The 18,767-nt window shown below is 57.2% G+C and overlaps 4 protein-coding genes across 4 annotated transcripts in view; 2 read left to right on the top strand and 2 right to left on the bottom strand.

Moving 5' to 3' along the window:
• Positions 1–4,176, bottom strand: part of VOLCADRAFT_87065 (uncharacterized protein) — a gene marked incomplete at both ends in the record, with an annotated part of 4,792 nt that extends 616 nt beyond the window's left edge. The window contains 10 exons of the mRNA XM_002946904.1: positions 69–189; positions 432–642; positions 707–816; positions 1,283–1,425; positions 1,494–1,594; positions 2,019–2,254; positions 2,813–2,858; positions 3,557–3,662; positions 3,846–4,005; positions 4,157–4,176. Coding sequence (XP_002946950.1) covers positions 69–189; positions 432–642; positions 707–816; positions 1,283–1,425; positions 1,494–1,594; positions 2,019–2,254; positions 2,813–2,858; positions 3,557–3,662; positions 3,846–4,005; positions 4,157–4,176 — 1,254 coding nt within the window. The remainder of the gene's footprint in view (positions 1–68; positions 190–431; positions 643–706; positions 817–1,282; positions 1,426–1,493; positions 1,595–2,018; positions 2,255–2,812; positions 2,859–3,556; positions 3,663–3,845; positions 4,006–4,156) is intronic.
• Positions 4,177–4,986: 810 nt separating this feature from the next.
• Positions 4,987–7,724, top strand: VOLCADRAFT_32265 (uncharacterized protein; the record flags this gene model as incomplete). The annotated part of the gene is made up of 5 exons (XM_002946718.1): positions 4,987–5,073; positions 5,915–6,059; positions 6,409–6,492; positions 6,785–7,144; positions 7,612–7,724. Coding segments are annotated over 5 exons (789 nt in total), but the record flags the coding sequence as incomplete, so codon positions are not given.
• Positions 7,725–10,177: 2,453 nt separating this feature from the next.
• On the bottom strand, positions 10,178–15,346 carry VOLCADRAFT_116208 (uncharacterized protein; the record flags this gene model as incomplete). The annotated part of the gene is made up of 12 exons (XM_002946905.1): positions 10,178–10,288; positions 10,690–10,864; positions 11,229–11,404; positions 11,516–11,809; positions 12,219–12,329; positions 12,548–12,673; positions 13,084–13,166; positions 13,321–13,404; positions 13,974–14,103; positions 14,491–14,556; positions 15,119–15,194; positions 15,336–15,346. 12 exons carry the CDS (start codon positions 15,344–15,346, stop codon positions 10,178–10,180), a joined length of 1,443 nt encoding a protein of 480 aa, XP_002946951.1.
• A 434-nt stretch (positions 15,347–15,780) lies between these two features.
• VOLCADRAFT_103191 (uncharacterized protein) lies at positions 15,781–18,523 on the top strand. The gene is made up of 6 exons (XM_002946719.1): positions 15,781–16,057; positions 16,142–16,210; positions 16,281–16,586; positions 16,813–17,133; positions 17,435–17,514; positions 17,587–18,523. Exons 1-6 carry the CDS (start codon positions 15,929–15,931, stop codon positions 17,741–17,743), a joined length of 1,062 nt encoding a protein of 353 aa, XP_002946765.1. The 5' UTR covers positions 15,781–15,928; the 3' UTR covers positions 17,744–18,523.
• The last annotated feature ends 244 nt before the right edge of the window (positions 18,524–18,767 follow it).

The raw sequence follows: 18,767 nt of genomic DNA on the forward strand, positions 1-18,767 counted from the left end.
AAGCTGACGGCCAGCTCGTCCTCGTCTGTCGTATCTGGCAGGACGAAACCCTCCCCACGCTGAGTCACCTTCTTGGCCTTTAAGTTACCAGTCTTCGTGCGCAACCGCTCCTTTCCACCAAGCGATGATGGCGGCGGCGGCGGCGACTGAGCCGCCTCCTCCGCAACCGCTCCCGACCCGTTCTTGCTGCTGTGGCGATGGCGACGGTGGTGGTGGCGGCTGCCGCCGCCCCGTTCTGGCGACGTCGACCCTCCACGCCGCCGCTCCCCCTCCCGACGGCGGTCTCGCTCGTCTTCCCGTCGCTGCCAACGGGCCAGTTTCGCCTCCCGCTCCCGGCTTCGGAGCTCCCGTTCACGACTCCGTAACGCCCGTTCACGGCTCCGGTGCTCCCGCTCCCGGCTGCGGTGTGCCCGTTCACGACTACGATGTACCCGTTCGAGTTGGCGATCGTCCCGTTGCCGCTCCCCTTGCTCGTCATGGTGGTGATGGTTGTGGTGGTGCCGCCGCCGGCTGCGGCTGCGGTGGTGCTGCCGGCGGCGGTGCTCCGGGCTGTCGTACCGTTCATAATCCCGGTGGCGGTCGCGGCGGCTGTCGTACTCGTGGCGTCGGCGGTGGTCTTGATCTTGGTCGTGAACTGGACTACTGCGGGAGTGAGTGCGGTGGCCGCGGCGGCGGCGCTCCGAAACCTGCCCCTCAGCGCCCTCACGTGCACGCTCGCGGTGCGGATGGCGGTCGTGGCGGTGTCGGCGGCGAGATCGCGACCGGCTGTCGTACTTGTGCTCGTGGCCTCGCTCAGCAGAGGCGCTGCGATGATGCCTGTCAGCCGGTAGCACATGCGGGTGGTTTTTTAAGTGGTAACAGCATCATCATCATCATCATCAGCGGGGCCCTATGCGGGCCGGTAGGTAAGCAGCAGTGTAAGGTGAAGCGTCCTTCCTTCCCACAACAGCTGCGCTGCCGCCTCTCCCGCATCATCCCTCCCCACAAACGCCTCCCCCAGTAACAGCCACATGGACGAACCAGCTCCCCTCAAACGCCTCCAGCTTCCGGCCCTCGGCCGATGGGTACGCAACATGCACACGTTCCCTCCCTTGCCACAGCCGCAGTGGACCGAACCTCCATTCACACACTGAGCCTCCATCCGCTTCGCGCTTGATATATATGTGCATGCCCCATAAGTGGTATCGTCCAAACGCCTTTCATGTGACACACACATACATACACATACACATACACATACACCGCCCGTTTTTACCGGTCGCCAACCCACCCCGGGACGCACCTGCTTGCACCCCGCCGCCTGCTACTGCTCTTAGCGCGGCGATGTGCTACAGCCTCCGGTGACGCTTCTTGGCGCTCTGAGTGGCGGTGGGGATCGCGGCGCCGGCTGCCGCCGCGGTGACGGCTGTGGCCCCGCTCCGAAACCTGCGGGCGGTGGTGGTGGCGTTGACGGCTCGGGTCCTCCCCAGCACGACGGCGGCGCTCCCGCTCACCGCCGCTATCGCCGCCGCCTCCGTGCCGCCGGTGACGGCTGGGGCTGCGGTGGCGGCCACGCTCCGAGGAAGGACGCTCCCGGCGGCGGTGCCGTAAAGCGCTGCGCAGCAGCGGTGGCGGCGACGGCGGCGGCGTCAAGCTAGCGCCGTCGCCGCTTTGCAGTGTGCCGCCGGATGCCGTCTCCTCCGTCGCCGTCGCCGCCTCCTCACGCCGATACCGGCTGTGGTGGCGGCGGCGGTGGTCATGGCCGTGACGGTGGTCGTGGTGGCGGTGGTGACGGCGGTCTCCGCCGTCAGGACTACCCCCCGGCGATCCCCCCCAAGCCCGCCTGTCCTTTCCCCTTCGCCTGTGCCCCGCCACGCTATCGCCCCGTCCATTACTGCTGCTGCTACGGTTGCTCTCGGAACTTGCCGTACGTGTACGGCCTCGGCTGCTGCTGCTGCTACTTCGGCCCGGGCTGCCACTGCCGCTGATCGACACACGCCCAGACCTCATCCTCCTCCCGCGATGGCGAGTCGGCCCACGCGCCTCCCGCCCTCCATGCTCCCCCCTTGCGCCGCGCCGGCTTGCCGGACGCTCCGGAACCAAAGTCGGCGCCGCCGGAACCACGGGCGCTGGCTCCGAAGACGTGTAGTTATCGTCGTCTTGGAAGGAGACGAAGCTCGCGGCGTCGGCCTGGCTCGCGAGGACGCTGCGCGGGAAGCGGCGGCCCTCCTCCAGGAGGTCCCCGCCAAAGTTGTAGACCAGGGGTTGAGAGGTCCTGTACACGGGGGGTTGAGAGAGGACGTACATGCATTCGATGAGGGATTCGCAGCCATTTTCAAAGCGCCGCCGCCGCAGCAGCAGCAGCAACAGCAGCAACAGGAACCGCGGCATCTTGGATAGCGTCAGTGATTCCTTCAGATCAGAACATAATATTAGCCCCATCCGCAGCGAAATCCAGAGGTATGGAAAAAATGCTGCCATTGACCCTGAGGGGGGTTAAAGAGTCCATTCAGATCGTGTGAGGTGGTTGTGTGTGGTTGTGTGTGTGTGCGCTTGTGAGGCGGTGTGTGTGTGTGCGTATGTATGTATTCTGCTACACATTGATCGGGGGGCCTGACGCTGGCCAGGGGCACATGACCGTACCCCAACGGTAACGGTTACCGCCAAAGCACTCTCCCCTAGCGGGAGGAGAGGGGCGTGGGGGGTCCCACAGTCCCCGTGCACATACATTCATGGAGCGGCCTTTGGGGTGATATCATAATCCAGCCAAATTATATTCGGACGGAAAGGAACGCTGCACACTCGTTCACTTATTCATTCGCTTGGCACTTACGGGTCCGTGCCGATGTTGACGTGACCCAGGATCTTAAAATTATGGCCTGTCGGTGCGGAACAGCGTGTAGGGAGTGTGTGAAGGTTGTGTTGAAGACGACACATGATCGCATTCTATTGGAGAAGGGGCAGGGAGAGAGAGATTTTAAGAGCGGCCATGCACCGACAAGTCGTTTTTTTTCTCAAGCAATCCGCTTGAAGGTAACGGGAGGCCTGCTCGATGGAGGGAAGGCAAATCCAATCGATATTTATTTGGGACCTGCGCATGGGCTATCCAAATGCTCGCGTGCGCCGGAAAGAAAAAGCGCGTGCGGCGCAGCACGAAGGTGTTGCGGTGGAGGCACAGGGCCAGGAGTCCAGCGGATCGCAATTTCCCTTTTTAACCGTCGGGATCTTCAAAAGCAGTGCTCGGTGACCCGACATGTGCTGGCAATTTAATTTTTTTTGCTAAGAAAAGGCGCGACATAAATAAAGATGCCCTGTTTGTTGGGGAAGCCAGGAGCGGCTTGTTGCGGCGCTTGCCATAGCAGTTGGTGCGTGGTTGCGGGATGTATCGTTGGTGGGTTGATCCTTTCGAAATACGTCCCTGTTATTAAAGATCGTCCCAGGTGATTGGGTGTGTGGTGTCCAATCGGGGTCCACTACAACAATCGCATTCCGATGGGCTAAGAATGGACGTAAATCACTGGCAGCTGTGGGGAATGGCGATGGCCTTGGCGTTGGCGAGGTAATCAGGGGCACTTACGGCGGAGGAGCTCTTTAATTTTCATGTAGTCGCGCTCCGCCTTCATCTGATTGATTTCTTCGTTCACGTAGAAATGCCGCCCTGGCTTGCCCGCCTGCTTGACGTACTGCAACGCGCGATCAGGTTGTGTGGCAGGAAAGGTTCAGCCTCGATTAGTCAGTTGGGCTTGTGCAGCAGAAATTGCCGCAGTATCGCGTTCGAAAATATTCGCGATTCGCGTGACTTTGTCGGTGGGCAAGGCTTGACCTAGGTTTGGAATTCCTTGGATGCAAGAACTGCAATATCCTACCACAAATGGTCCTTTCTTCTTGCGCTCCTTTATCTCGGGGTCCGTCGCGCGTTCCGCGAGACCCCGGACCCAGTCCTTCTCCGGATCGCTCGATGACCTGCTGCTTATGACAGAATCCACATAGTTGTATCCAAGAGCAGCTTTTAGCAGGTCTCTTTCCCTGCAAGGAAAGCAGGAGAAGCCCATTCGGTTTTCTGTTGTTAGACAGTTTACCAAGCCCCGTCAAATGTAAGCTAAGCCACCAGAGCGTTCCATGGGAAGCATGGGGCTAGAAAACGAACTGGGTTTGCTTGCAGAGCCGCTGCACCCACTCGTCGGATTCGCTGGACATGGCAGTCCGAAGCTGGACGGCGCTCCGCTAGCTCACAAGCTGGAAGGTCAGCATATCATTCATCATTATGGTGTTAGCTATAATCACGCATCAAAATATTGAAAGGATGGACCCTGCGGTTACTGGGGCTGCGCCAGGTCTGCTGTTGCCCGATAGCTTCCTTTAAGAACAAAGGTAGTCTATAATAATATATATGCCTGACATGATGGCCAGCAAGAGTCACATACAAGACGACCTTTGGCCTACAAAACTTTTGTCGTGCAAGCAGCCGTAAACCGCAAGTCACTCTTTTCCTAAGCCATGCAGGACGGAAAGGAATAAAAGCTGTGTCATCATAGTTCAAACCCGTTACGCCATCATTGCCATCGGAAGAGTTTGGCCGGAAAAGCCCTGATGCCACCGGAACTACTGAGGCGAACGCCCAACCTAAGACATCACACATTCCATTTAAATCACAACTCAGCATCTGCCTTAAGGCATAGAGTGACTTTTATCTCAGCATCAGGACAGGCACATCCAGCGGCCCCGTCAGCATCGCCAGCATTACCCCCAGGTATGGAGTGGCCTATCCTTTCCGTAACCCCCACGATCTATCAAGCTTGTAAGCACGCTAACTTTTATTCAGCTTACCCTTAAGCCCCAGCTGGCAGATACACTTTACCCAGACACCCCTTTACAAAGCCCCTCCTCCCCCCCCCCGCTTCCTAATGCCCTTATACCCCTCCCTCCCACCACGCGAACCTTCCAGATCTACGACCACAGCCACACCTTCCCTGGCGCGCTGCAATGGAGGACGGACAACCCCTTCCGCGTGTGCTGTCCGTACAGTCCCACGTCGTACATGGCTACGTTGGCAACAAATGCGCCGTGTTTCCCCTCCAAATCCTCGGTCTTGAGGTGCGAGCGTGCCACGTCTCCCTCCTCCCTTAGTTTCCCTTTTTTTCCCTTTCTTTCCCTTTCCTTCCCGCGTCAAATGCCGCAAAACCACGTCCCCTCACGCCCTGGAGTGGGATGAGCAGTCAGCCATATCTCACTCAATAACGCCAAGTCTTTTTTTTTGAAATCTCTCACCCCCCAAAACACACACACACACACACACACACACACACACACACACGGTGGCCCCTCACCGTGGGCAACAAGCTACCCTGAAGCGTCTGCGTTTGCATCTTGCCACCTTTTTGGGCGCATGCGATAAGGGGATGCGGCACTCCCCGGCGCCTCGGGTCGAACAGGCCCCTACACCCCCGGCGTGTTGTGATGTGTCTACACGCCTTGGACGTGGATGGGCTGCTGCTGAGAAGAGGGACAGGTCCTACAGGCGCCTCATTCAGCTTCTGTCACCAGAATCCAGTCAAGCGTCTCTCCTCGGGGTTCTCTGACATTATTCTGCCCTAACGAACTATGCCGCACAACCTTCATATATTACATTGGCGTACTACCACTCGTACGATTTACATAGTGCACTTTGTAGCTATTATCACGGAATGCAGCTCTTCCTGAGCCTCTTTGAGCCCGGGGCTGCACAGCGCAGATACAGCTTACTGCAACATAGCAGAGCGATATTTATTGTGTGCGTGCTTTTTTTTGTGTGTTAGGAGGATTGACCCGCGGGTCTTATCCCCCAACTATCTAACCCCCGGGCTACCTGGCCTGCACTTGCCGGCTACCTTTCGGTTCGTGGATGCGTGCATGCGTGCGCGACTACTCCCACTGTCCGTCTCCCGCTTGCCTTCAGGTTGACCCCATCTACAGTGTGCAGTTCTCCAACCACACGGGCTACCCCGCCTTCAAGGGCTCCGTGTTCGATGGCGAGCAGCTAAGGGCCCTGGTTTCGGGGCTGGAAGTCAACGGACTGCTCAACCACACGCACCTGCTGACTGGTCAGTACGTGGGGGGAGCTGAGTGGGGGGGGGAGGGAGTGGGAGGAGGAGCTGAGTGGGGGGGGGAGGGAGTGGGAGGAGGAGCTGAGTGGGGGGGGAGAAGGGAGTGGGAGGAGGAGCGGAGTGAGAGGGGCGAGATGCTCCGGAGACCTCCCAACAGATGCTCCCCTTCCCTTTCCCCCCCCCCCTGGAGTGTGTGTGAGCCCTGTTGCCGCCCTCCGACACACCGGTTGCTGTTGTTTGCAGGAGAATGAGCCGCCGCCAAAGGATTGCCATCTGCACGCATTGATGTATGTACGGCTGCATGCATGCATGTACAACGACTGCATGGATGCATGCATGCATGCAGGGTACATCGGCAGCCTCTCCTTGCTGCAAGCCATCGCGGATCTCTGCACTCAGCTGAAGCGCCACTCGCCCAATCTCACGTACGGTGAGAGCTATGCCGTACAAGCTGCAAAAACTGCTTTTTCTTGAGGTAATAGTAGGATTCTAGAAGAAGCAACTCAGTAATATAAAGGACTTGTAGCTATTTCAATTTTTTTTCTCTTGGAGTCGTACGTGTACATCCCGCAAGTCCACATGCTGCTGGCAATGGCACGGCCGTTATTGTGTTTCTCCCCCCCACCTCCGGCCTTCTGGCAGCAGCTTCACTCGTTCGTGGTTCGTCTTTCCCCCCTTCCCGCGGTCGTTCCTCTCCCTTCCCCCACATTCAAATGTCTCAGTCTGCGACCCGGTCCTGGGCGACGAGGGCCGTCTGTACGTCGCCAAGGAGCTCGTACACGCGTACACATCCCAAATCGTACCGTTAGCTTCCGTACTGGTGCCCAACCAATTCGAGGCGGAGCTGCTCACAGGCGGAACGCCCATTGCCTGTTTAGGCGACGCGCTGGCGGCGTGTGAAACCCTCATGGATAGAGGGCCCCACACGGTTATCATCACCAGCATGACCCCTCCAGGAGACCCCGGCTCCATTTTGCTGGTGGCGGCTACCCGGCTGCCGCAGCGGCGAGAGGGTCGGCTGGGCGGCGCGACGAGGTTGATGATGCGGATTGATCGCATCAAGGCATACTTCACGGGCACAGGTAGGCGCCGTACGGTGCTTCTGGGTGACGCTTCTTGGGAGCGAGCGCGAGAGCACTCTCCCTCGCTCTACATCTCTCTTTCCTCGCTCTCGTTTACGTGGGTTTTGTCTGTGTGGTGTTTGTCCTAGCATGCGACATCTGACATCTGGCATCTCGCATCGAGGATGTCACGGAAGGTGTTTTGAGAAGAGGAAGGAATTTTCGTTTGCTCTTGCCGGCCGCCGCGGCCCCGCCTCGGACGGATGCCTCCGAACTCATCCCCTTGTATCCCCCCTTCAAAACACCCCCACCCTTCGTCAGTAGTTTGCCTTACACCCATCGGAGAACCTACCCTACCCCCAGTACTTTTAAAAGTGGTTACTAGGTGGTGACCAAGTGTTTACCGAGAAAATAATTCCCTTCCGGAGGTGGTCACGATTTCTTTTGGAGTCACCTGCAACCGAGTAACCGGGGCCAGTAACACGCAGGGGATCTTTTCGCGGCGCTGTTGCTCGCCTGGATGCACCATCATCCGGGCGACCTGGCGACTGCTGTGGAGAAGGCGGTGGGGGGGCTGCAGGCGGTGCTGGCGGACACGGTACGGCACAGCGGCCCTGCGGCCCTGGCGGAGGAACGAACTGCTGAGGTGAGGGGGGGGGCTGCGGATGTGAATGGCCGTGTGTGTATGTTTGTGTGTGTGGGGGGGGGCCGTAGTGATGATGATTATCTTCGGTGCCGTGATGAAACCGAATGAAGTGCGGCACACGCCGATGTTGATGATGATGATGATGATGGTGGTGGTGGTGGTGGTGGTGGTGCACGGCGGACTGACTCACTCACTTTCACGATAACACCGAAGAGTGGTAACTCCGAATAGTGTCACCCACCCGCGACGTGTTTGGATTCCCCCTTGAAGCTGTCGACCTCAAACCCGCCTCCGCTGCTCCTCTGCAACCCCCAGGTATGCGCGCTTCGGGAGCTCCGGCTCATACCCTGCCAGGGCCAGCTACAGGACCCGCCCATACGATACCGCTGCGAGGCGGTGGAGGCGACAGGACGGGAAACGCCGCACTCGGTGACCGCGGCGGTGGAGGCTTCGGAACCGCTAGCATGACTGAGGTTTTTTATGGATTGATGGATTGATGGATGTGGTTGCGAATGTGTTTTTATTGTGAGGTCTGTGAGTGGATGAGGAAGTCGGGGGATGGGGGGACGGCGAAGAGGAGGTGCTCAGGATAGGATGTACCACAGAATAGAAGGTGGGGGTTTTGGGATGTTAAGGAGAATCACGCTGGTATAGATCTATCCAGCTAGAGGCCCCTGTCTACCCCTGCCGGCCTCGGCCTCTCCCTCTTCCTGTTCCTGTTCCGCCCGCATCTGGCTGTCATGGGCATGTCCTGACTCTGTGCGTGTGAGTGTGAGCGCTGCACATGTGCAACCTCATGCAACCCGCATCAATATGTATTTATGTATGTATGCATGCAAGTGCGTCTTGTCTCTGCTTGTAATTACACTGTGCCATATATGCATGTGTATTCGTGATGGGGCTTATGCCGTACAGATGATGCCAGTACATGAGTGTCCGTGCTTTGTGGTATGGTAGTAGTCGAATGCTGCAATGCACTTCGTGACCGCCTTGTGTCATGTGACAGTCGTCAGGTCGTCTTGGTGGTGGGCAAGGTGTTGGCTGTCGATGGGTTTTGCGTAATGGGCACTTTACGTGTGTACGCATATGAAATCTATATATGGACCTCAGAACTAAATCTAAGGCCCTCAGGACTGCTGATTACACTATGACAGATTTTGTGGAACCACCATATGTGCCCGACCACCAACCCAACTCGTGTCGTGGACCAGGCTGTAAAACAAGGGCTCAGGGCCGTTCCCTTCTGTAGGGTCCGTAATGGTTCTGGATTTGGCGTCCCCGCTTATACATCCCTGCCTCCATATATCCCTTCCTCCAACCAATGGCATAAAAGGGTCATCCGTAACCGGCCGGTTAGCTATTAACACCCAACAGGTTGCTTCGGTAGGGTAACCGACATTTCGAAATAACGGCCCGCATGGCCCACTTGCCGGTTTTGTCGCCGCCAGTTATTGCAATATGTACATGTCGTAGTGTTGTGTGCAGCGACAAGGACGGAGCCCCTTGCCATGGGGATGTGTAAACGAGGCTTGGACGTCCACTTGCCGCAGGGGGGGCTAAAGTGAGGCTTATTGAGAAGGGGGGAGAGGACCAACTCCTAGAACTCTTCCTCAGCCCACACAGCCATCAGGCAGGCAGTCAAATGACCTTTGTCCGTCCGTCCGTCAAGCCGCCTTCGGCAGTCCCTTTCCCGCATGGCCATGGCCCCTAGCTGCATGGCCCCTAGCTGCATGGCCCCTAGCTGCATGGCCCCTAGCTGCATGGCCACCTTGCCGTCCCGTGAACCTCTTGGCCCCCCACGAACACACCCAGCAGAAACGAACACAAGCCCCCAGTCCAGCACCCGGCGACGAAATGATGTCTCCAGGTGCGATGCAGTGAGGTGCAGATAATGAAATACGTGATACAACACGCACGCACGCGCACACGCTGTATGTAGTACCTGGCCGCCAAGACGGCCTCTCGAGGTATAATGCTGTGAATGCATTTAGCGCGCAGATTTATACTTGATGGTGTGTGCCGTACTGTACGACAGCTACTACACAAGGCGCACTTACGTGGCTACTGCTATCTAAGTTGGCAGATTGCAGATGGCAAATTGCAGCACCTGAAAGAGATCAAAAGATTTGCTATATCCCCTGCACATCCCCAACCCCAAGGAACTCCCGCCCGCTGCACATCTACCGTTTGAGTCGAAAATATCATTATTATATTAGCAGCAACTTTGTCTCAGTCTCCAACCTCAAGATGGATGCAGGAAACGTTATTAAATTTGTTATTTTTCAAAGCACAAATGTATCTATCTGTTCTTAATTATGGAGGGAACTCCGCCTTGACAGTGTGTGTCTGCGCCTTCCTTCTCCAATACCTATGTTGTTGTCCTCGTAGTTGTTGTCCTGGGCCCTTCCTCAGGAGTCGGCTGCTCGCAGGAAGGCTAAACAGGATGTGAAGCTGTGCAGCAGCGCAGGCTGCCCTTCAACTGTGGAGCAGATCTCACCCTCCAATTTGCAGCTCGTGAACTGGTACCGCACAAAAAGCCAGCCAAGCAGCAGCAGCAGCAGCAGCAACAACAACAACAGCAGCAACAGCAACAGCAACAGCAGCAACAGAACGAGCGGAGTAGGCGGGTGGGTGGGTGTAGGTGGGCTGTCGGATGGATGTGTAGCCAAGGGGGCATGGGTCTGGGATTAGGAAAGCAAAAAACCCGACCCCTCCCTTAAACCCCAAGCACATCCCTCCCGGCCTTAACTTCACCACCTTGTTGGGGAGAGGGGAAGCTAATACACCCCAACCCCCCAGGGTCCCCTCCCCTTTAAAAACAGTTTCACCTCATTTCATTCTTTGCATGAGCATCATCAATATGGTCGCCCAACACGCCTCAAAACGCCACCACACCTCCCCCACAAACTCCCCCGCTCACCGCCGCTCCCGGCAGGCATTCCGCCACATCCGAACCCTCAGAGAAAGCCAGCGCGGAGCAGGACAGACCCAGACCCCCCACGGCACCCTTGGAGGCCACCACGCTGGCAGGCAGCGCTTCGGCGTACTCCCGCAACCGCTCGCGCGTCCGCCGGTGGTAGGCATCAGGACACCTCCTGCGATGCGGTCGGTTCGTTGTGCAGCCAGCGATCGAACCGACCCCGTTGAGGTCAGATGCGATGTATGGAGGCGCCAGGTTAGGAAACTAACTAACTAACCGGCAGGAAACTAAGGACAAGGGAGGGAGCTAGGAGTTGAAGAGCAGGGGATGCTTGGGAGGCTAATACATGATACCTGTGAGGGGGACAACACATATTTCATGGGTACAGGGGCATACCGTGGGAATTTCCCACCCCCCTCCCTCCCGTGGATCATTTTTTACATTGTGAATTTCCGAATGGTTTGTTATTTATCCTGGTGGGCTTTGCTTCCCACCGTCGCTCCGGTCCTCGGGGAGGCACACACACCCCTAGTACTCACTGCAGCTGCACCTGCAGGAGAGCGCCGGTAGTGATGGGCGCTGGAGACTGCACGATGAGGAAGGGGCGAGGCGGTCCTTGCTGGAAGAACCAGTTGCGGGTCACTAGCTGGGTAGGGTGCTGCTGGTTCGGGGTGTCCTTGGACGGCTGTTGGTGGGTTTGCTGGTGCTGGTTTTGCTGCAGGTGCGGTTGTTGTTGTTGTTGTTGTGGTGGTGGTGGTAATGCAGTGGCAGTGGCTTGGGCAGCAGCAGCAGCAGCGGCGGCGGCGGCGTCAGTGGTGGAGGGCACCTGCAGCCGGGGGCTGGCCTGCGATGACCGCTGCTGCTGCTGTTGTTGTTGTTGCTGCTGTTGTTGTTGTGGGTGGTATCGGGATGTTGCTTGCGGGTTTTGGGAATCGCTTTTACCGGTCTTATCCAGGTTACGGTAGCAGCTAGTGGTGGGGGTGCTGGTAGCGGTACCCATGGTGTTGGTGTTGGTGGAGGCGGCTCCGGTGGCGGGGTTGGTGTTCGCGTCTCCCAGCCCGATTTTCAGCGAGGAGGCAAACTCGCCCGAGCTCAGCGCCTCCGAGATAGCACGTTGGAGCTAACATTGCGGTGGCGCAGCGGTGGGGTTGGGGACGAGAGGGCGTGGGGGGGGTTGGAGTGAGGGTGGTAGCCAGGGTTTTTTTTGCTCGGGAAGGTGAAGGGGCGGGTGGGGGATTGTACGGCGTTTGCCAAAGAGGCGGGATGGGGAAGGGAGCAAGCGGAGGATAAGGGGTTAATGAGGGCGAGGTCGGCGCTTGCTGACATGTGCATATATACACATACATACATACATACATACGCGCACTCGCGGCCCTCGTCCTTCGGTCCAAAGTCCCGTAATTTAGTTCATGCAACACATACATATGTACAGGTATACATACACACACGGCGGAACCCAAACGTACAGATGTACAGACACGCACAGACACACTCGCCATGCCCCTCTGTTTCCATCCCTGTTGACTCACTGGTCGCTGGACGGCCTCCCCATCCAGCTCAAAAACACACTGCCCCTGCGCCTGAGTCACCCTCATGAGGGGCCCCGAGCCCGCAAAGCCGGGGCTAACCAGGGTCTCCAGCTGAGGACAGCTCCGAGGGTGGGTGTGGAAGGGTTGGGGGCCGGGGGGCTTGTGAGCACGGGGGGCCTATGAGCACGGGGGGGCCTCTGTGAAGGATGGGATGAGGACGAGGACTGCACATACGTTATACGTTATACGTAATAAAACACACACAGGCATGCACACGCACACGCACACGCACACGAACATCATTCGAGAGCCGCACGAGAGGCGCTCACCTTGAAGGGTCCCTGCATTACACAGCCCACCGCGCCCTGTGCGTATGTCCTGTCATTCAGCCACACGGCCCCCCAGTCGCTTTCAGAGTCGGCCCAGGCACCAGGACAAGTGACACCTCCAATCAACTGGTCCAGTAAAGCCAACATGGGGTGTTGACGAAGGGCGGGAACCATCAGGGGAAGGGGGTTCTAAAGTGGGGTGACAGGCGGGAAGGAGGAGGGGAACGTGGGGATGAATCCACACGGGCGTATCGAGATGCATAAGTGTTATATAAAAAATATTAGTGGTTAAGGAGAAGTGCTTCACCGTCCGTCCGTCCGTCCGTCCATCCTTCCGTCTGTCTGTCTGTCCGTCTGCCTGTCTGTTTGTTTTGTTTGTCAGTCTCCATAACCCCACCCGATTCGCCTGCAACCATGTGCAACCTCGGGGCCAAACCCCCCTCCCCCTGGTTTGACATTCCCTCCCCCTCTCCCTCCCCCTCCCCCTCCCCCCAACCCCCTTTCCTCCCCCCCACCGCACATGCCTGGTATCTCACCTGCATGCCAGGAACAACTCGTCCAAACCGCTTTAACAACTCCTCGACCTCAACAAAATGAGGAGTGCTCAGAAGTAATGCCGCTACAGAAGAAGGCGCAGGCGGCGACCGCGGCGACGGCGGCGGCGGCGGCGGCGGATGCAGTGGCCCCGGCCCTGGCGCCGCCGCAGCTGCCAGTTTCAGATTACCGCCCTTTACTGCAGCTGCGGCCGCGGCCGTTGCTGCCTGGGGCCCCACCTCTAAGCGCCAGGAGCGCCTCAACTTGGCCCCTTCTTCCATTGAGCAGTGGTGGTCCTGCTGATGCTCCCGGTGGTGGTGGTCCTGCCGGTGATGTTGATGTTGATGTTGATGTTGATGTTGGCACCGACCACTATCCCAAACCTCGTCGCCTAACCCAGGAACTCCCCCAACGCCGCCTCGGGAAGCAGTAGCAAACCCAACCGCCGCTCCCGCCACTGCCCCTGCTACTGCTGGTGGTGGTGCTGGTGCTGGTGCTGCAGCCGCTGCTGATGCTCCTGTTGGACTGCCCGCCAGTCGAACATCCGCAATATGCCCCGCCGGCGCCGGAAACCCCCCGCCTTCTTTACTACAGCCGCAGCCCGCGGCAACGGCTCCTCCTCCTCCTCCTCCTCCTCCTTCTCCTCCTCCTCCTTCTCCTTCTCCTCCTCCTTCTCCTCCTCCTCCTTCTCCTCCTCCTCCTCCTCCTTCTCCTCCTCCTCCTTCTCCTCCTGCTGCTGCTGCTGCTGTTGCTCCCGCGCTCCATGCCGGTAATGCAGCTTGTGTTGTTGTCGTCCGCCCTGATCTCGTGCCCCTCAACAATTGCGTCCATACGTCTCCAGGGAGGTCGGGTAGGGAGCTCTGTGTCGTGTGGAAGGGCATGAGTCGTACACCGGGTAGGTGAGCGGCCAGGAGGGCCACGCAAGGGGAAGACGAGGGGGAGGAGCTTGCGGAGGAAGGGCTGGTTTGGGAGCCGCTGCCGCCGCCGCTGCCGCTGCCGCCGCCTGCTGCCGTCGTGACACTCTGTGATTGGTAGTGGGGGGTAAGGAGGAGGTGAGGGGTTGGGGGGGGGGGGTTGCGGCGGGCGGGGCGAATGTATGTATATATGTACGTATATATGTACGGGCGCATGTATGTATGTAATTAGAATGGCAGTCACTGTGAAAGTCCTGGTGAACCTGGTGACTCAAGCTATACTGCTCAGCCAAAACCAACCAGACGTGTTTTCGCGACCGGAATGTTCCCAAGGCCTTCTTGTCAAGAAGGCTCAAGAAACCGCCACTTCGCCATCCACCGCCATTGCCGGCAAAAATGTCACCGCTCGCGGAGAGCTCTCAGATTTCCAAACCGCGCACAGCCCAAACCTTTCCCCGCATGCTCACACACGTACCCACGCACGCACGCACGCACCCGCAACACGCCGCCCACGACCACCGGCGGCTGGGCCCCCTCGTACGTCAGCAGCTCCCGTATGCACTGCGCGTTGGCGGATGACGGAAGGGAGGGATGGACAGGTGGACAGACGAACATACATACATACATACATACATATATATACATACATATGTACATACATACATACATACGTGTGGAAGTAATACCAGCTTTTCGGGTGTCCAAGCAAAACACGAAACAAAGAAACAGCGGGTGCGAAGATGGCAAGCAGAGGATGAAAGGAGAACCAGGACAGAGCGAAAAGACGCCAAGACGAGGAGGACGACAAAAACAAAACAAAAAAACATAAACAGAAAAGTAGACACAACGACGATGACGACAGTGACAACGGCCGTGTGATACACACCAAGGTGACGGGTGGCCGCGCCGCCTCTAAAGTGCATTGGGAAATAGGTCTGTCAACTCAGGGGGGAGGTGCTGGTAGGCGCTCTGGAATGTTTTGCCGTACAGTGTTGTACAGGACGTCTTGCGTGGGAAGAGAAGCTGTGTGCAGGTTTTGGCGCATGACGATTGTTTTTTAATCGTCACAACGTTATCATTGTTGATGCTCATCTTTGTCGTTCACAATTGCGCTTCATCGCACCTGTGGTGTATCCGCTAGGCTAGCTCCCCATTCCGGATGCGGCGTTGCGAATAACGCGATCAAATGCGGAGGGCGACTGCGCGACATGGAAGTTGGGTGGAATGGGGCCCCGTGGTTAGATAGGAAAATTGTACGGAAACCACGATGGGATTGAGCTTGAGCGGAGATTTTGGCAAGATTTAATTCAAACAGGCTTAAGAAGGTATTACGGACTTACTCAGGGCCCATTGCTTCCCGCACGGTAAGAGCAAGCTCCGTTGCGGCGGAAAGCAGGCTTCTGCCATGGTAGCTAGCGGACACGAAAAAGAAACCCCGTGAGGTGCTCTTCGTCGCACATTGCGTTGCGAGGGCGCGGCCCACTCCTCTTGCGAAATGATACCGCATGGATAACGATGTAATCCGTCTAAGCAAACATCATCATTGGAATGTGTTCCGGGACGTTGCCGGAAGTGGCATGGAGGTGGGGCAAATCGTGGGCGGAATTTTGAAATAAGTTCCTGTCTAGTTATCAAGCATTCCCAGCACCATTTAGGTTCGTCACGCAGATCAGGAGAGGGTGAGAGGGTTACCGTACCCCGTCCTGTAACTTGCAACTTTAGCGCTGGGCAGACCCAAGCTTTGTAAACCAAATAGATGCGTGTCTTATATTCCGTTGTCTTTATCTAGACATTCATAGTTGTTTATCTACAAAGCTCCGCTTCGGACCCAGTCTGAGAACTGTACACAGAAAGGAGCGCCGGGAGGAAATTTATTCTATTATAGCAAAACTTCATAACCATATCCTAAAGCTGTTAATTCTCTAGGGGGAGCATGGGCTCTTCCCAGTCTAACGAACGGCCAAGGCGCCAGGCTCCTCCGCCAGTTCCAACAACTGTACCGCCCACTTACACAACCCAAGTATATCCTCCTCCGCCTGTGTTCTTGACAGCGCCGGGGCAGGTTCGTTTGTCGTGCTGCGCTATTGAGAGGACACCGAGAAGCTGGATGCAGCGAGCTGACTCCTTTGTGTCTTATGTCTTGCAGTATCCGCCACCACCAACATCTCAGCAGCAGTATTATGGAGGCACCATGCCGATACCGCAGCCCTATCGGGTAGGATGATGCTTGGTTAGGTCCTTCTGTGCCGATGGTTGGCCACGTTACCGTCTTTTTTGCCCTGCAGCCGCCTATGATGCAGGTGCCCATGTCGCAACCAGCCTTTGCCCCACATCAATACGGGCAGCCGCCCCGTCCGGTGCCGACCCAGGAGTGTCAGACAGCTACCATCCGCAACCAGGTTAACCTGAAGAAGCAGACCCTGGCGCTGGAAGCCACGTCGCAGCCGGGCATCTACGCCATCACCTTCCAATTTGACGCGTCGGCTCCGTGCCGGGTTACGACCTTCGTATGTGCGCATGAGGACTCCAGGAGGGCCTGCAAGATTACATCCCCTCTCCCACCTGCACCTGCTGTCTCATATCCCCAGGGGGTGAGTTATACCACTGGCTTTGACTGCACAAATACATAGCCCCGCCCATACACCACGGTTCGCAAACTGGTTTCGCGCCTCCCGCACACCTCCCTCGCATAAAAGAAACACCCAAATTGCGACATCTCCAGTCACACCATTTCAGACTCGCAAAAATTAGTCTAAACTTAACTCCACCAAAACAACTCCAGCTCAAGCCGACCCCAATGAACCCCGTCGCATGCAGCTCAACCACAAGTTCCCGAGCGCGCCCTCGGGATTGGCCAGCGGCCACGTCGTAAACACTATCTCAGGCCGCATCTCCGCGCGTGACCTCACCAGCGCGTCAAACGACACTTTCCCGGTTATCATACGGCTGGAGGCACTGGGCGAGGAGGCCGCTGCGGAGGGACGCTCGTTGGGATCCCTGGAGTTGGGCTGTGAGCTGCCGCACTGGGTCCAATCCCAGACGACCTACGCGAAGCTCGTGAAGGAAGACGACGGCTCATGGGGCTTGCGCGTGATTAAGCAGAAGATCTGGGTCAAGGGCACCCCTTATGAACTGCAGGTGCGGGTTCCGTGGTGTCGGGTATGGTGTATTCAAGGGGCTGGGGGGAAGAGGCTGCGCGTTTGCACCTCCAGATTCCGGCAGGTTACAGGAGGTTGCAAGTGTGGTTGTGGTGTTTCGCGTCCATAAAGGGGGGTGCAGGGCTGGGATCGGACTGCGGGTCCGGCAGCATGCCTCAATGCATGGATTGGGATTATAATGACCAACATGAGAAGTTGTATGATGTCTACCGGTTATGGATATCACAATCTCGCATTGCTACAGGAGACTCGTTTGCGCCTTGGAAATCCTCCCTGCGCAGGAGATTTATGGCATGGAGCAGAACAAGGCGGGGGGCAACGCTGCTGCCGGGGATGGCTATGACGACCTTGATGGCAATGAGTGCGTGATCTGCATGAGCGCCGCACGGGATACCACCGCACTGCCGTGCCGGCACATGTGCATGTGCCACAGCTGCGCCAGCGCGCTCAAGGCGCAAACCAACAAGTGTCCCATCTGCCGCAATGAGATTGAGTCGTTGCTGCACATCAAGATCAACAAGTCGGCGGCGACGGCGGCAGCAGCAGCGGGGCAGGGTGCCGCGGCGGCGAGTAGTGGAGCCTCTGCATGAGGTCTGGAAGTCTTGAGGACTTGGGGCGTAAGAAGGGGAGAGATGTTTGGGAGAGGGCTGTTGTCGGTTATCTCGTTGGCTGGAATTCATCAGAGGGGGGCTGCATGGGTCGTCATCGCTTGCAGGGCTTGGATCGAGCTCTTATTGCACGCTGGTGCCTAGTTGGACTGGGCTGTAGTGAGGGGAGAGATTTTCAGGAGGAGGAGGTTGACCGTAGATGTTTTCTGGGGCCCATAAGAATGGGCCAGGGAATTTTGGCTGGTTCACCCTTAGTTAATTTGGAGACATGGATGCCAAGAGTAAGCTTGACGTATTGTCTTTGCGTGTTATAGGGGCCGGAGCTGCAGGCTGAAGGATGAGGGAGATGGGATTTATCGTGGTTATCGGTCGGTAAGTTGTTGTTTGGAAGAGGTAGGAGGAACGGGGGGTGGTGATGGGCTGGCAGGGAGGATGGATTGTCCTGGTTGCCGGGTGGTCTGCGATAGTGGGGCGAGGGTTTTGCTCTGGGGCCGTGAAGTAGTTCTAGGAGTGGAGTGAAGGATTGATGAGGCTGCGCAGATCACGCGGCTTGTGCTACTATTGCCCTGGCGGTTGGATACGTCTGGTGCTCTTGTACACTGGCAAGTTATAAAGGTGCTTTTGTGTCTGTTTTGCATGAGCAGGAAGGTGCCTGATAATCACAACACATACAGACGTAGATGGAGTGAAGCGTGCGGGAAATCCTAATTCAGCAGCAGGAAATAGGTAAGCTAATAGAGCCGTTTTCAAGCATGTCATGGGACGTACCTGCTGCTGAGAGTTATTTGCTCCAGCTTCCCTTCCCTTCTTTGGGCTTTATGGATGTGACAGAGACACTGTCCCTTATCATTGGTACGATGTACAGATATGAGGTGTGATGTTCTCTCACCCTGCATGCCTCCCTACGGTGCTAAAACTCGGTCTAGGCTTTCGTATGTTCAATTCGCTAGAGTAGCACGCCACAACCCCTCTTCTTCCCCCCAAGGCATGTGCCAGGCAACACTAC

The sequence above is a fragment of the Volvox carteri genome, assembly GCF_000143455.1.
Source record: "Volvox carteri f. nagariensis unplaced genomic scaffold VOLCAscaffold_4, whole genome shotgun sequence".
Taxonomy (NCBI): domain Eukaryota; kingdom Viridiplantae; phylum Chlorophyta; class Chlorophyceae; order Chlamydomonadales; family Volvocaceae; genus Volvox; species Volvox carteri.

What these genes read in the sequence shown, in the direction of transcription:
- VOLCADRAFT_103191 (XM_002946719.1), top strand. Translation starts at nt 15,929, where the DNA reads ATGGGCTCTTCCCAGTCTAACGAACGGCCAAGGCGCCAGGCTCCTCCG. An exon ending in CGATACCGCAGCCCTATCGG is followed by an intron (nt 16,211 to 16,280) that starts GTAGGATGATGC and finishes TTTGCCCTGCAG; the next exon opens with CCGCCTATGATGCAGGTGCC. An exon ending in CTGTCTCATATCCCCAGGGG is followed by an intron (nt 16,587 to 16,812) that starts GTGAGTTATACC and finishes CGTCGCATGCAG; the next exon opens with CTCAACCACAAGTTCCCGAG.